Genomic DNA, 17,289 nt, shown 5'->3' with positions numbered 1-17,289 from the left:
TGCTAAGAAAATGCCACGCGAAAAACCCAAACTGCCCTCAAGTTGACCCCGTCTTCAAGTAGCACCACTTTACTCTATATGTTTGTGTCGCGAGATACAAACGCGGTTTTGACGGCCTCATTTCGTCCCATTTACGGCTGAATGGCTGAAACACGGCAAGTCCTGGCGGCTGAAGCTGGTGAACTACCGGTTGAGGTTCTACGTGAACGTGAAACGGCTCGGCACTTCCTACGTTTGCGAGCTCACATTCCTCGTCACCCGCTCCTCAGGAAAATTCGATACCGCCCTGAAAGCGACTTCTATCGAGTAGCACAGAGGACACGCCAGACTCTCACTGGCTTCATATCTAAGGGCATTATACCGCCGGAAGCCCCCTGGTCTCTGCCGGTACCGCCGACTTTCGTAAGCCTTCTGAACCTTCTGGACAGAAGAGATCAGGTTCCCCCTCAAGTCCTTGGAGCCCATTTTCATGCTCTGGTAGACGAGAAATTTCCTACTTTCACGGCAGCATATACAGATGGCGCATCCCGAAAGCCCGCCTCAGCATTCGTCATTCCATCCGAAGGCGTAGTGCAAGGACGACGCCTTTCACATCCAACCTCCTCCACAGCTGCGGAACTCTATGCCATCCTTTTCTTTCTACAACACATCGCTGATTTTACCCCGCGGGAATGGGCAGTCTTCACAGACTCCAAATCTGCACTTGAAGCAATTGAAAATTCCGGCATACGAGGCCCATCCGAACCCCTGGTCACAGATGTGTTAATGGCTTACCACACTGTCTACGCAGCAGGCCACAGGCATCCCCTATAGTCTGGGCTTGAACTGCGGGATGATGAAAGCCACATTGAGGTGAAGTCTATACCCACAGAGAACACTATCTCCTGCGGACGTCCGAAATATATCCTGACGCCCATGCCCTGAAATGGATGTCGGGTGGACATCTCTGGGGCCTACATGGATGGACGTCCCTATAGCCGTACATCCGCACGATGTGCCGTAACGGCCGTTCGAAGAACTGTCAAAATAGGGTCCCTGGCGGAATGTTACATGGAGCATTATCGCAGGGGAGAGGGAAACATGGCAAGGTGTGTCGCGGGGTGAGCTCGACTTTCGAATGAACCAGCTGAATGCCTCACACCAAAAGCAGTAAGAAGCACAGACGTCACGTCACAGTGAGTTAATACTCCAAGGAGTTCTTTATAGTCTACTATTATTGGTACGTATACGTAATCGCATTAAACTTAAGCACCTCACCCTTTAGTTTGACTCGCAGGCAAACAGGACTCTCGAATTTGTGGAAGCTCGCGAGACAAGCAACATACAGTATCTATTTTCGCTTTGGAAAGGTATATATGCCACTGCCATTCTATTCGTTCTTCATAGTTCTAAGAGCTTGTACGTCTTTATTTTTGCCTTTTAAAACTTCGTGCTCATTGTCCGTAACGGAAATACGAGAACGCACACACACACACCTGAAACAAAATGGCGTAGACAAACACCTACAGGCCTAGTAGGAATCTGTCCACTTACGCAGCAACTCAATAAAACAGTATCAACAATAATGAGAAAATGCAGGGCCCCGAGCACGTACGCAAGCAAGTTCCTGCATCGTCAGGGCATCTCCGTGTAACTCCCTGTGAGGACAAACGACAGATATTTGTGGGAAGTCCGAATCGTGGCCACTGGGAGATGTCGGAAAAATGTCTGACTCCCAGGGAGATCCGAATTTCCGGGAAACCATATCCCCAGGAACACCGCGGGAAGTTTTCTTCCGTTTTGGACAGAAGGAAAGGATGAGACAGCGGGACAAACGACATGAGAGGGAAAACGACAAGGTAGAGATATACGACACTACTGATAATGATGATGCACCAAAGAATAAGGAACTATAGACGAGAGATCGACAACGCCCCGTGTTGCGTTGTCTTCTGTCGTCTCGGTCCCTGTTCCTTGGTGCTTCACTAGTACGGGGCAAACGACAAAGTTCGGTGTGCAGCTACAACAAGGATTTACAAGAAAGTATACAACAAGGACGCCGGAATTGTCTAATCGCCGAGAAGAGTGCCCTCCTCGAACCAGGAGTCAAGATATTGGGTACCGACGTCCGGCATTGTCTGGCAGCAACAGCCACTACATCATGCTCAACATTTCGTCTCAGTCCATATAGTCCGCCCGGGATCCACTGCGAAGGTGGTGGAGTGACTTCCGTCATGCAGACGCTGTTTATGTCGCTGAGGATGTCGGTGGCAACTGGAGGTGTACCTCTCACACTCACGTTCTCTATGTACTGCAGGGCTGTCCTGGAGCGTGTGTATACCACCCAGGTTCGTGGAACCTCGGGCCGAGCATACTGCAGGAACGATTAGATGCCGTAGAGCTCTGCACTCTAAGAAAAAAAAAGGAGTAAAACGGGGAGTAATTACAGCTTCTACTCCCCTGGACTGCAATTGCTCCCCATTTTAGTCCTCTAACCCAACATGTAGTCCCGACGTTTACTCCTCAGGTCTGCAACCTGCCACTGAACTTCGCGAATGTTCTCCTGAATGCAACAGTCTATGTAAACATGTGCCCTTGGTCAATTTCAACGACATAAGCTTGTATAACTCAGCCACCGTAGCAATTTTCCAGCCACCCAGAGTAAGAAACAGTTAGCGCATCTTTCTTCGCAAATTGTGCCCTATGTATGGCGCAAGAGTTTATATAACTCGATATATCACGTGTGACGGTTTGATGCAAATTATTTTCGTGCATGTACACGAATTATGTACCTGAGACTCTTACAGCAGCGTGTGAAATACAGTCTCCACTCTGTGACATTCATTTATTCCCGTGCATTTACTCCCGAAAGGGACTATTTTTTGGGGGGCAATGCATTTAGTCCCCAAAAGGAGTAAAAGTACTCCTTTTTTTTTTCTTAGAGTGTGGGGGCACAGAGGAAGTGCAATGTGGCAAGCCATATTCGTTAGGCATCTGGACCGATGGAATAACGAAAGCAGTCGACGAACTTACAGGTGTATAGGACCCATCGGTCTAGACGGCTTAACATCCTGTCCAATACGACATCTCGCGAAGAAGTTACGGTGGCACTTCCTTTTTTTAGTTGAGAATGCCGGAGGAGATCGGGGACTGTGAGAGAGACCATGGGGGAAACGAAAACACTATTGGCTTTACGGGAAACGATAGAAGTTTAGGCTTTGCTTCCGAAAATATTTTGCAGAGGTTGCTCTGCTTGTGCCAACGGAGTTTTGCTACCAATGGGCAACCGCGGTGATGAGCTATGAGGCGTAAGTATAGTGACGTACAGTCTCCCTCGTCCTGAGGACTTCAGTTGGTGCTTCACGAGTTTCGGCTGCGACCATCCGCGTTCCTGGGGTACTCCGATGGATTATTGGCGACATGCGAGCTTCCGGGCCAAGGCCAGTCTTTGGAACAAGGGAAATCCGAACAAGTACAAGAAATTGAAGAACTTGATCAAAGAAATGCAGAGAGAACTTCTTCGTCTGGGAAACGAAACAAAAGACGTGCGGAAGAGCAGTTTCCCACAGTCAGACACAAGAAAAGCCTAAATTTGCACAAAGACTTAGTAAGTGCCATCAAAGACTTCTTATGCGTACCTTTTTACAGTTCATGTGAATTAAGGGAATGGCTTTCAAATGACTCTTTGGCATATTTCGATAAATCCGATAATGATTATAAAAGGGCAGTCAATGAAGTTCAACGCAAATGTCAACATCTTAGTTTAAAAGAAAGTTCCTGGGGTTCCGCGGTTTCGGGGACGCCCAGACAGATCTTCAGTTTACGTGCAAGGAAGCACCGAAGCCGCTGAATTTGTGTCACAGAAATACCGTGAAGAACGGGAAGGGTACACGCACAAGTGTATCACGAACAAGATATTTAGGAACAGCCGGGAATGATGAAGCTCGTCTATACTCCACTTGGCGCCAGCAAAGAAGTGACGAAGGACGGAGGTCCGCCTCGGAGGAACCTTCTTGTCAAGGTGATGAACGTATTAAAAAAAAAAATTAAGGATAAGTTGTAGTCGACAACGATACCCAGCAAACCATATACATCCCAGGTACATCCTGGCGATATCTCAAATTGGATGTTAGGATATCCATGGGAGCTTCACAGAGAGCCCGTTTACGTAGAAAGTACATCCATGCGACTGGCAGATTCCTACTGTTTTCACATCCCAGAACCGTCGCATAGACATCTATTTTGGATATTTGGATGCTCCAGGTATATTCTAAAATTGATGCTATTTTTGTGTTGAATCAATTTGAAATCGATAGTGATTGATAGCTATAGCAAATGAATGCTGCACACAGTAATTGACCAAAAAGGCATCTACTTTTGGCAGCACACCCCACTTGAGGAGGCTTGTCCAGCGACGTTTCGGCCATAATCCAAGACCAATACGAACCGCGCGTTAATAAATGTGCTTTCGCGTTTCACCGTATGAGATGCAGGCTTCTTTTTTGGCCCCTCCACCGCGTACGCGGATTTCAAGAGATACCAGAGCGAGCATGTACTGAAATACAAATTGTGGAGTACGCTTATCAAGTGTAGCGGGGCGTATCACGTTTGCAACGGTGTCTTTGTTGTTGTTTATTGTTTATTGTCATCACTAGGAAACAAAGAACAAGAAAAACCGTGGGGCGTGTCCAATAGCTTTCGCTAGTACAGGCTCATGCCCCGCGGGGTAAATGGAAATGGAATTTGCAGTTAGCTTGTGAGTCCGCAAACGACGTCAGCGTATACCTGCGAACATTCCTGCAAATATCGTGTTTTTGACTCAAGCTACAGTCCAGAATGTGATTACTTCGTAAATAAAGTAGTAAACCCAAAAATTTTCCCTTTTGCTTACGTCATGCCACTAAGGGTCACGTGTCCTAGATGTCTGGGGAAAATAACGCGCGCTTGCTTCTTTCTTTTTACATCTACCGGATGTCCCAGGGATATAGAAGGTAAGACACTTTTCGAAGTCACATTGTGGACGTACAGGTAACGTCGCATAGAAGTGGCGGACATATGCGACCTGTGGGACCTATGTGGGACGTACCTGGGATATTTCTAGTTGCCTGTGATATGTTTCACCTACTTGATCGGCGAGCCAGCAAGAAACAGCTGATGCTGATGGCCGTGATGGTGAAAGGGCTCGCCGTTGTCGGCCTCACAGAGGTGGGCAACGTCACGACAGACGGGGAATGTGCGTCCTGGGCCGACTTCTAAGGGAACTGTGCCGACATATCCCCGATAGCGTCTGAAGAAAACCCAAGGGAAACCCCAGACAGCACAGCCGGCACCGAGATTCGAAGCCGGCTACCTGCCTCCCAGTCTCGACGTTCCATGGCCAGCAGGCTACCCGCTGAGCCACGGGAGCTGGTGGAGAAACAGCTGATAGCGGTTCATATACGCGGCGCGGTTAGAAGATAATCTTCCACTCACCTCGAACATGGCGTGCATGCCACGTGCGGTCGGCGAGACTCCTGCCCCAAGCAGCAAAATGTACTGAAAGTCGAGTGCAATAGGGGTGGACGGGTAGGTGGAAGGCCTTGAACAGACTGATGAAACTAAAGACAATTGATAAGACACATACCGTCCACCCCTATTGCACTCGACTTTCAGTACATTGTGCTGCTTGGGTGATTTAGGTCATAGCCTTTTTACGGAAGGTGACACTGGTTGGTATCAAGATTGGTGTTTATTATGCTGCTCTGGAATCACTGTGTGACGCAGAGTGTGATACGGCAGAATCAAGAACTTAAGGGCAATGCTGACTTGTCTCGGAAGCACTTCTGAACAGCTTGTGCACCACTGAGTTCTCCATGCAGGTCACTTCGCCACCACGGGACTTCTGGGACTCCTGGATGAAATCATTAAAAAAAGAAAAAAAGAAGACGAGGTACTCAGAATGCTTCAGTTTACCGCTGGGTACATACAGCTGGCCGATGTGAACTCTTCCAGGCTCCCCTATATAAGGGTACCATAAAGCAGAGGACAGGCAGTTTATGTTCAGTGCGTTGTTTGAAAGCTTGTTGCTGGTAAACCCACCCAACGCAGCAAGTTATACGTGTGACAGGGAACACTACATGTGTTCAACCATCTAATGAAACCGCGGTAAAACGTCTGGTTAGGAATAATTCATAATTTGTCGAGTAACAGTGATCTAACCACAGGGGTGACACAAACCCGCCATTGTTGTAACTACCCTCAAGCGGGTGCTTTTGGCAAAACTGCCATCTTGTCCTGGTCGCACGTCACAAAAAACGTCTTTTTGAGGTCATGTGACCTTGTTTACGTGTCGTTCTGCCGCTTACCATCATCTTTCCATCGTCATATATCCAAGAAATTAAACTTATTTTGCAAGCGTAAACTATCCTATGCTTCTTCCGCAACCGTCATCATATATTTGAAAATCATCAACAGTACGAGGCCTCATATGCACAACTACGTGTTTCACTGCCAGACTACCGGATAAAAGTAATCACTGTGGTCGAAAGACACCCAAAGCGTCGCGCAGACACAACAACCACATTGAATGATGAAAGTCACTGAAAATGTTAGCCAGCTCTAGGACTCGAACCCACATCTTCTGGATTACCGCGGTCCAGGTCTAGACCAATTGAGCTAAGCTAACACACCTCCCCAGCGACTTCCAAGGGCGCGTCCATCTGAAGGGACAAATCAACCACTCTCTCTCACTCCCCCCCCCCCCCCTTTCACTCTTACATTTTTCTCACTCAGTTCTCTCATGAACAACCACATCGTTTACAAACGGGTTGGCCGCCGATCGCGGGCGCCGCCATCTTTGAGGTCACGTGTGCATTGACGTTTGCTCTGACGTGCGACCAGGACCTGTCCAGGATGCATTGCGTTTGCCGAGCACACTTTCGTTTACGGAGCAGTACACTGGATTACTTTACTACGACTCGCATTTGGCTAGATATAAACCCTCGAACACCCGTACTCGTCAAGCTCTGACTTCAGAGCTCCGTGCGTTCCTATTGGTAGTGGTAAGCACATGATCTCTTTCGCACTTCCTCATTGGCGGAGACGCCTGTGCTGCCACGTTAGAGCCGCAAAAGTCATACGGCATTCGCGGTGTGGGTTGTCTAGGCTATGAATATTACATCCTTTGCTGTAAAACTTGGAACGCCCAGGTTCGCATTGACGGACTTTACATTCATCGGGAATTACTTGAGACGCAAAAGCGAGCTTTCCTCCCTCCCTTCTTTCGTGCAACCTACCATACGATTGAGAGACCCGAAGCAGAACCACGGTGTCGACGTGCCCACAGCCCACTTGCTGTGATCTTCGGTAGATTTCCACTTCCAGGATTTGTCGATCATATGAAGGTTAATAAATTCGGTGTCCAGAACAGAATAGCTTTCCTTGCAGGCGGGGCCCATTTTCTGTCCAGCGCCACTTAGCCACGACTGAACGAGAAGGTTGGGACTCGTCACGTGATAAATGACGTAGTCTGAGTAGACGTCTGCACAACGAAAGATAAAGTGGCGCACGTCAAAGTATAGAAAGCACACACCTCCATTTTTCTTTTACCAATCGGTCGATAACAAATCAACCAAATAGAGAAATGGTACGTTCCAGGGAAGAAGAGAAGGATGTTGTTCCGTATCGGGACCACTGGCATTGTTTAAAGAAAAAAGAATAAAAACAAAAACCAAACGCTTCTACGTAAAAGAGGAGCTAATTAGTAACGAAATTAAGCAGGAATGACCCTCGTGTATAGCGCGTGAAACGTTTAAAAATTTAACTTTATCGCCCGTTTCTTCAAGGCGATCCATAAGGCCATCTTTACTGAGGACCTTCTGATCTAACCCGAGGCACAGTCTCTATGTCCGCACGGCGTACCTGAGTGGGGGCGGCGCACCCCCAGACCGCCCCCCCCCCCTCAGATCTATAGAACCTAACCTGGACTAACCTCACTACCATAAGGTGATTCAGCCCAATTCAACGACCCTACCTCTTGCAAGATGGCAATTTTCAATCCGTTGGGCTTATCATACCCGTGTTTCTCCTGCGCTAAAAGTGAATCAGATGGCAAGAAAAAACTTCTAGTCCGCAGAATTTTATATTAATTCTTACAATTTTAGATTCAGTATATGACCTTCTTCCACATCCATGCAATATTTACCTTCCTAACGCTTTCACTGATTTTTAAAAACAAGTGGTCCCGATATGGCACTGCACTCGAAGGGGCACGCTATGCAATCGAAACATATGTGCTCGTTATACTACATATAGTGTTACAAAACCGATTCCAGATATAGTTACCATATTTAAACGCATGATTATTGCACTTATTTTGCATAGACGCGACCGTCCGTAATGCGTGTAAATACGGTCCATTGAAATGCAATGGTAATTTTCATTCGTTACGACAGCTCGTATATACGCACCTACGTCCCACGGTGTCCTTTTGGCGACGGTTACAAACTCCGATCCGTCGAGACTGCGGAGTGTGTCAATGGATTGTATGGGCTGTGGATACTTCACGTATATGCCTTGCAGAAGACGGTCCATTTCCGGATACTTTTGGCTCAGCGCCGACCGCGCACTCTTGTGGTATACGTTAGCGTGGTGCATCCGCAAGTGCCATGCTGAAAACAACGCCATCTTGGTTCAGCATTGTGTGCGATTTGTGTACCGATAAAACAATAAATGCATGTACAGATTATACACCCTAATAAGGATCTCCATCACACGTTGAACTTTCGTGGAGTCGCTAAATAAGTCTCGTCTCACGGGGGCCTCACCGAGATACTCTGGGAGTGACCGTGTATTCACACGAGCAACATTCCCCGCAGAAGCGGAAGACGCGAACGCGAACGGCGCTCAACGTCCAGTGTTCACATACACTGTTAACTGTGGGGAATATCCTGCAACACAGTCACGAGATATTCTGTAGCAGACGACAGGAAAGACGCCGACGATGTCGTCTGAGAAGTGTCGTCTGCTAAGTGCGCAGTACGTCACTTTCGATATTCCGCATCGTGTGAATGTTCACATAACACGAGACGGAACTTGGTGTCTGTGAGCAGTGTTTGCTTTTTCTTCCACTAGAATCTTCCGTGAGGATGTCGCTCGTGTGAGTACACAGTAATGGGAGTTGAGTTTCCAGTGCCGCGTACTAAAAGGGAGTTCGGTGATTAATGGGACCAGCATGTATACACTTGAGGCTCCATCCACTTTTTGATGTATCTAGCCAACCACAGGTCGAGATACAGTTCCCTATTATTGCAGGCCATCCTGTACTTATACCTTATTTACTGGGTTCAACCATTTTAGAGAAACTTGATTGATTCGATTGAAATGGATATCACTGGTGGCACAACTTTTATCAACGCCATCTGCATGGAGACGGACATGTTGGGAAGACTCAGAATTGCCGATGTGGTTGTTAGTTTGTTTGTCTATTGCCGCGGCTTGGCTGTGGTGTCCAGAAGCTCACTGTGAACGATAAAAAAAAAGAAGAAAACTACCCACCAATGGTATTGACCGCACTAGTTGGGAACGTGATGCACATCACAGTCTGAGCATTCCTCTCGGCATTCATGGGGAAGACGTATTGGCGAGCAGCGACTTCGAGAAATCTCGGTATGCTGTGCTGAATCCAGACGCCAGTCGTGTTATCAAATATGACTAGTCCTGTAAAAACGTATCATTTACGTCAGAAAGCGAACTACTAGATTATGACGACCATGTCATAATCGGTTACCCCTATGAGGAGCCCGTCCGCACGATCCGCTAGGGGCGCTACTCATCGGCACGCGAGATCTGGATCACGATTGGACGATGGAAATTTGAATTTTGAACGCGCGGAAGCGGACGTACGTCAACCGTAGCAGACGACAGCAACAGATTCTATGGAAAAGCGTAGAATGATGATGATAATGTACTAAAGAAGCATATCTCATATGGGGCATCCACCGCTTGTACAACAACACTAAGGTACACGGAAGTACCGCGCCGATAAGTAGCGCCACCGCTAGCCTCCTAATGCGGCGCTGGGAACGGGTGGCCAATACATGGTCGCTGTCATACCTTGGTAAATTACTTCTAAAATGCAATTAAATTACATTACTCATTACTCCAGTTAGAATTTAATTAAATTACATTACTCATTACTGCGACTGAAATGTAATGAAATTACATTAGAATTACTACAAAAAGGAATGACATTACAAAGTCGTTACTGCGAGTTTAATCGTAATGATATTGAGGATGTGGAAATTCATTGTCAGACAACACTATACGTTGTAAAAACGAGATATATTTTAATCTGTGCCGATTGAGTGCGTCAGTGGGCGTTGGAATTCCTCGCCAGCCGGCAACGCTGTTTTTGTCAAGTGCCAACACAGAACACACAGTCGATTCTGTTGTAAAAAGTAACTAGTAATGTCATTGAAATTACTGCCAAAATGTAATTGATTACTGTAATTTCATTACAGTAATGACATTACTCCCCAGGTATGGTCTCTATAATCTAGTAGGTCTTGTGCCAGACACATGTGAAAACGAAAGTGTGTAGCGCTTAGACCTGTAGAAGTTTAGACCATAGAAGTCTTCCGCATGTCTGGTTGCTTGAGGCAACGTCGAGAAGTTTTATGTTCACCTTTCGAGTGGCCATCATTCGTTGCGGTGTAACGTGGAGGTGGTTGGTCATTGTAGACAACATACATCAACTCCTGAGAAGGAAGGAAATGCACGAATCAGGAAGAAGCAATTGGATGAGGTGGAAACGACCCGATAACACAGATCCCGGTTAATATCTCAGTTCCCAATAATACTGGTGCGCAATCTGTATGTAATATATGTACACATTACGTGACTGATTGCAAAATCAAAGCTTATATCTGCGAGGTCTGAGAATGACCGTGTTTCAAAGTAGGACATCAGCAGTGATGGCGAGTAGATAACTACGTGTAGTTAAACTACTAGTTAAACTACCTGATTGTATAGTTAAAAAGTAGTTATCAACTACTTGCAGAAATGTAGTGGCAACTACTAGTTAAACTCTTATTTCGAGTAGTTAACTACAGTAGTTAGGTTACTGTGCAGGCGCCAAATACTTCCGATTTTGCCGCAAGCATTACGGGACGACTGCGCTTCCGTCTTTTGCCTCGAGCTACTTGTTTGATGAGAACGGAAGTGCAGAGCAATTGTGCCGTGCATGTGTACTAATTCTTCACTTTTATCACTGCTCGTGATTCATATTTAGGTGTCCAAGAACACTATAGAATGGGATTGGTGTTGATGGACAACGTTATTGGTAGTTAGAGATGTAGTTAAAATACTTTTCAGTAGTTAAAAAAGTAGTTTTAACTAGCTCCCTTGAAACGTAGTTGAACTACTAGCTAAACTACTCCATCGCGAAGTAGTTAGTAGTTGTAGTTAAACTACTGTAGAAGTAGTTAGTAGTCACCACTAGATATCAGCAACGTGCCAACTTTGCGTGTTTGCGGAAGGCTCGTCTGCCCAGTAGTTGCACGTGCTCGGGATAGGACTGCGGATAATTTCGACCACCCGGGTTTCTTTTGACGTGCGCAGGAAATCTCCGCCATTCACACGGTGCTGGAGGCAATGTTTACCTCCTGCATTCATCATCATTCACCATCTTCGCACATATACTTCTGTCTTTCTTTAATTCTTTTCTTTTCTTTTTATTTATTTATTATTTCTTATTTCTGGAATAGCAAGCCGACGTCCCGTTTGGCTGACCTTTCCTCGTTTTTTTTTTTCCTTTTTGTCTAATAAATATATCCCCTCTCACCTTTTTCTTCTCTTCTTCTTCTTCTTCTTTGGTTTTCCTTTCGGTTTCGGCATTTTCTGGAACTCTCTGCCCCTGCCGTGTGAGATCGTGGAATTGGATGCCTTGATCCCCAGGGACTACGTAGCCCGCCTGTATGGAAGATCCGTATGGGGATAAACGGCGGTGGAGGCCCACACGGCATGTGTTGCTGGAGTGAAGCTGAAAATAGAGCAAGTTACACGAAGACTGAAAAAGAAAAGCTCAGCTCAAAACAACGTGTCACTCTAGGAATGCTTGCCTAAAAGATAAGAGTAGTCTGAAGGAAAATTAACGCAGTATCGAGGCTACAAATGGGCGGCCACGCAGAGGAAAGAAGCATTGGCGCATATTGGTACCCTATTGGGTGAACGCAACAAAATTCCGTGATAGGCGCCCATTCTATTCCATTTATTACTGTTCAGTGTCGACTGGCACAGGCCTGAGTGAAAGAAAGCAGAACTACAAAGGTTAGCACGGACTATGTTGTATACTTCCATGGAAAGCAAGGGAGACATCCGACCAGGAAAAAAAAAAAAAAAAACGGGGTTTAGCGTAGGCACTAAGAGAAGAGGGATGCTGTATGGAATCAAATGAGACGACACAACCTAAATAACATCGATAATGAATGGCAGAACCGTGTAGACGCCTTCTGCAACGGGAGCGGAGAAAATCAAAGACTTCCTAAAACTTGTTTCAACTATATATATATAGGCTTGCTGGGCTACAACAACCGACAAACAGGAAATGGTTCCCCATACGCACTCAATTTTTTTCTTTACCGAAAGCGAGTTCACGTACATCGTTCTTGAAGAGCGGAGCCACTGAATAGGAGAGAGGATTGTCGCTTCGTATGCTCTGAGAAGAAATCCTCCACTTTCTGGCTGACGTGCGAGAATCTATGTAGGCAAATTCGGTTCCTTGTGTAGAAGTACCGTCTTCAAATTCAATCCTCGGCACCTTGTACATGATGAACCTTCGAGACAAGAATAAAGTGATAGCAACATGTTTCATCTTTTCTACGTCAGGAACGCATAATCAAGCTCTGCTGTTATTTATGCGTTCGAGCTTAGGTTCGTCGGCAGGCATATGAATGTGTGTGTGTGTGTGTGTTTGTTGGTTGGTTGGTTGGTTCGTTTGTTGGTTCGTTTGTTGGTTCGTTTGTTCGTTCGTCCATTCGTTCGTTCGTCCGTCCGTCCGTCCGTTCTTTCGTTCTTTCGTTTGTAAGAGGGGGAAAAAGAGGAGAAATTGAACTCGTCTCCCGACTTGTTCTGTCCAATGGCCATAGCACACCATTCTAATCGAAATCCTTTCAGAAGATTTCTACAAAAACTTGACGAGAGGCTGAGCCTATTTTGTACTCATGATCAATACAGCGTAGTTTCCGAGTTTACGTATAGTCAGCCCTAGCAACGTGGACGAGTGAGGTATAAAGTAATCGAGGTCCCAACGCCGCAGGAAACATTTATAAAATTTTCCCGTCACTTGTTGCTGTGGAATAGCGCTTGTGGAACCTATATGTGTCATTGAAAATGCTCCTGGTATGGTTCAGATGACTCTGCGAAACACTATCTCTATCTGAGCTTTATATTGAACGACGCTCAAGAAAATTGCCCTCACCAGTCCACAGCATTGTTGTTTTGATCCCTGCAGGTCACGGAAGCTTCGATGCTTGCGGCCTCTAGCAGCAATACTGTAAAACACACGAAACACCGTCGTATAACATGTATACGTCCCGAACACAGCACTGAAATGGACAAGAGGTATAGTACAGTATACGGCGTGCCAATAGAGGCCTCCCGACCGTTCTACGGGTATCGTTTCTTGTAGTCTAGTAGAGGAACATACCTGAAGAAGTGCCATCTCTTGCACGAAAGTCCCCGTTCGGATAGACCGTAGTTATGCCCAACCATTTTAATATTACGCTTCAGAACAACAGAATAGAGAACAGAATTCACAACACATTTTTATTGTATTGTGCGGTGAGACACCTCATCCCATTGTCATTCATGCTGTTTTCTTCATAGCACCGGGCACCGCGCATGCCTTGAGACGTCCCTGCCTACGGGTTTACAGTTCCTGTTTACGTCAACAGTGGAACGCCATCTGCCCTCCGCGCGAGCAAATCTCCTCTAGCGCAGTACACGACGCTGCAATCTGAGTCTCATTTCTGAGATGTCATACATCACGTTGTGCGGATAGCGACGTAGCCTCGCTGAAGCTCTTCCAAACGGACACCGGCTATAGACCTCTCCCTGTCTGTAAACAAATGACGTCATAGTGTTCGACAGCGCCACCAACTTGGTAGAGTTGAACTACTCTGGAAGCTATAGGGGGCGAACAAGGTCGCGCCCGAAAGCCACGGTCTTGAGGAGATTACGATGGTCCCTGAAAGGGACGCGACCTTCGGTCCTACTTTTATTTCAACAGGAGGCAGCTAACAAGTGCCCATTCGTGGAACCCAGCCCTCCCCTTCAGATCTGGTTCCCCGGATATACAATCCGACATTACCACCCTCGTTTGCCACACGCATACCTGTTCTCTTCCCTCGCATTCCTCTCGTTGGCCCCATGATTGCCCATGTAAACTGCTGGGTCCAAGCTTTGCCCTCCTGGAACACGTCGAGACTGGGAGGTACCCGGGTTCGAATCAGAGTGCCAGCTGTGCTGTCTGGGCTTTTTCCTGTGTTTTCCTCAAACGTTTTCAGACATATACGTCGGCACAGTTCCCTTAGAAGTCGGCCCAGGACGCACATTCCCCGTCAGTCGTGCTGTTGCCCACCTCTGTGAGGCCAACAGCGGCGAGCTCTTTCACCAGCACCAGCACCTTTGGAACAAATGCGTGTCGTTCCCAACGAGTTCCACGCATGAACCGGTTGTGCCGATGGAACATTTTTGGAACACAGCTTTGGATGGAACACAGCTTTGCGAATCCGCTGTGAGACGTGACGTCATCGGCATCTTCGCATCGCGTCACACCGCTTCTTATTCAACTCTGGCAACTCAGATTTATCCTAAGAGGGCGAAAAATAGCCAGAGTAGCGGAAATCAGGTCATAACTGCGGCGAAAAATGGCCAGAGTTAACTCTGGTAACAACTCTTCTCGACTCTGCTCCAATGCAGGATAAGCACGGGTTATGACGGCACACTTGGCTACAGAATCGGCGAGGGCATTCCCCGAGAAACCAACGTGGCCCAAAATCCACTGGAAGCACACACTCGAGGCATAGAGACGACAGCATGGCAGGCAGGTAAAGGATCTCTGTGTAGATGTCGTTGATAACTTTGGGCGAATACGATGCCAGGGCCTTCCATGTAGATCGACTTACTATCCAAATCAGTAGTCCTTGCCCCTGGTGTCGAACAAGAGGTGTACCGCGGAGCAGATAATATAGCAAAGGCACCTGCTTCGGGTCATGACATGCACTCCGACGATACGACCTACTGTACGCCGCTACCACCATGGCTACTGTACTGCTACGAACTGCTATTTACGAAATTCCAGGCCAGGTGGCGCAACCTACTGGCCGTTCCAAAAAGGTAAAGCGGCAGAGTCCACCCAGCCACCCACGCACCACGTAATATGCACGCAGCGACCGTCCTCAAGCAGAATTTAGCCTCGCGTTGCGGCAAGAGGCACTTCAATTCGAAAAATCGCGAAAAGAAATCGAAACAATTCGAAAAACAACGGACTGATAACAGAAAACAACTCTCGCGATCCTCGGGAACTTGCGACACCAGCTGCAAAAAGTAGCCGCGGGAGAGGAGGAGCGGGAAAGGGGAGCGTGAGTGTGGAGCGAGAGACAGCCAGGGATGGATCCATGATTTTTCTGGGGGGGGGGGGGGGGGGTCCAGCCTTCGGCAGTATGGTAATTAGATGTTCTGGGTCAATTAAACACTATGTAAAGACAGAAATTCAGGAAGGGGACAGGACAACCTGACCCCCCCCCCTCTAGAACCGCCCTTGGATGCAGCATAGACTTTGAGCTGCGGAGCATTTGCGCAGCTCATGATAGTTCCCAGATTGCGCAGTTCATGCACGCCATTGCTGCGGATGATGCAAAGGACCGTAAGTTGCGTGCGACCGATAATGCCAAGAATCGGCGCGCGACAAAGCGTGCCGCAATTTCGCTTGTCCATATGTTCAGAAATGCGCAACAAAGCGTATAATGACTCCAGCAACAACAGAGCCCGTTTTGCAGGCGACAGCCGTGTTTCTTCATGGGGCCAATGGCAAGCTACGGTACGGTTTGCCGTTGAGCCGCACGCGAATCATGTACGGTCACAGCGCAGGGACTCGCTTTCATCTGCTGCAATGCTGCCGCATTTCGTACGCGTCTGACAGCGCACCAAAGAGTGCAGCGATTTTTTTTCGCTAAAACTCGACGTTCGTCTATAAGGGGCTTCCGAGACGAAGCTCGCTAAACTAAGGGACACCAATCAATGGGAGTGTGTCATTTTGACACCCGTACAACTTCTGACCTGACGCACGTGGGGTCAGCAGTTACTCCCGGACGAAAGGATGGAACAAGTGGTCGGAACGTACTACTCACAAAAATTCGCTGAAAGTATTTGTACTAATCCATGTACGAATTCGAAAATTTCCCCACTTCATCGTCAGAATATAGTGAACCGTCCTTAATATGACCCCCGATAATCTGACATACACGCTCTACGACCGTACTCTTGAGGAACAATGCTGTGAAACCTCTGCAAATCCCCCCGTTAATATGACAATTCCGCATTATGGCCAAAATTTTCGGGAACGGCCATGCTCATAATAACGAGGGTTCACTGTAATTGTTGTCGTCCGAAAAAATCGAAACCGGAGTGTTCTTACCTACTAGAAGAAGCGCCGGAGACATCTTTCTTCAGCTACGACAGTTTCAAGCAGGGAACAAATGTAAGTAGGTGCTTCTACATCATGGACTTCGTATTTCCCTATCTGTGTTTTCGCAACATGTATTTTGCCTTCGGGCGTGCAATATTCTAAGCTATCCGTCGCCTTTAATCGCAATGTTATCTGAAGACGTCGTCTCCTGATATGATGCCCGTCTTGTTTGCGGTTCCCTAGAATTTCTTCTAACCCAAGCAGCACAATGTACTGAAAGTCGAGTGCAACAGGGGTGGACGGTATGTGTATTATCAATGTTCTTTAGTTTCAGGAGTCTGTTCAAGGCCTTCCGCCTACCCGTCCACCCCTATTGCACTCGACTTTCAGTACATTTTGCTGCTTGGGAAGGATCTTCGCTGTTGTGCTCATAGACGCGATGTTTCCACGAACAAAAGCACTAAGAAATATTTGCCAAACGCGTACGAAATGTAGGGTAAGGTGGTCTATGTTGAAGACAGTTGAACTATTTTGTTAATAGCAGTCACAATAATCGCCTGCCATAGTTCGTCAACTGAACCTCCAAACCTTTGAGAAATGATGCACAAATTACTGTGGTGCTAAACCAGATATTTCTTTCGTAC

At 47.1% G+C, this 17,289-nt stretch overlaps 1 protein-coding gene across 1 annotated transcript; it reads right to left on the bottom strand.

Annotated features, from left to right (window-relative positions):
• Positions 1 to 5,688: 5,688 nt before the first annotated feature.
• Positions 5,689 to 16,762, bottom strand: LOC135392098 (plancitoxin-1-like). Its single transcript, XM_064622766.1, has 9 exons — positions 16,655 to 16,762; positions 13,436 to 13,508; positions 12,617 to 12,791; positions 11,801 to 11,998; positions 10,643 to 10,715; positions 9,514 to 9,675; positions 8,427 to 8,627; positions 7,254 to 7,498; positions 5,689 to 5,869 (listed from the first exon to the last, which is right to left on the bottom strand). The coding sequence occupies exons 1-9, from the start codon at positions 16,677 to 16,679 to the stop codon at positions 5,768 to 5,770; spliced, it is 1,254 nt and encodes a 417-aa protein (XP_064478836.1). The 5' UTR covers positions 16,680 to 16,762; the 3' UTR covers positions 5,689 to 5,767.
• Positions 16,763 to 17,289: the final 527 nt, after the last annotated feature.

The sequence above is a fragment of the Ornithodoros turicata genome, chromosome 4, assembly GCF_037126465.1.
Source record: "Ornithodoros turicata isolate Travis chromosome 4, ASM3712646v1, whole genome shotgun sequence".
NCBI lineage: Eukaryota > Metazoa > Arthropoda > Arachnida > Ixodida > Argasidae > Ornithodoros > Ornithodoros turicata.
This window is presented reverse-complemented; position numbering and strand designations above follow the sequence as displayed.

Coding starts and splice junctions, on each gene's coding strand:
- LOC135392098 (XM_064622766.1), bottom strand. CDS start 16,679: ATGTCTCCGGCGCTTCTTCTAGTAG. Junction 12,792..13,435: donor AACAACAATGCTGTGGACTG/GTGAGGGCAATT, acceptor CTTGTCTCGAAG/GTTCATCATGTACAAGGTGC. Junction 9,676..10,642: donor GAATGATGGCCACTCGAAAG/GTGAACATAAAA, acceptor ACGTTTTTACAG/GACTAGTCATATTTGATAAC.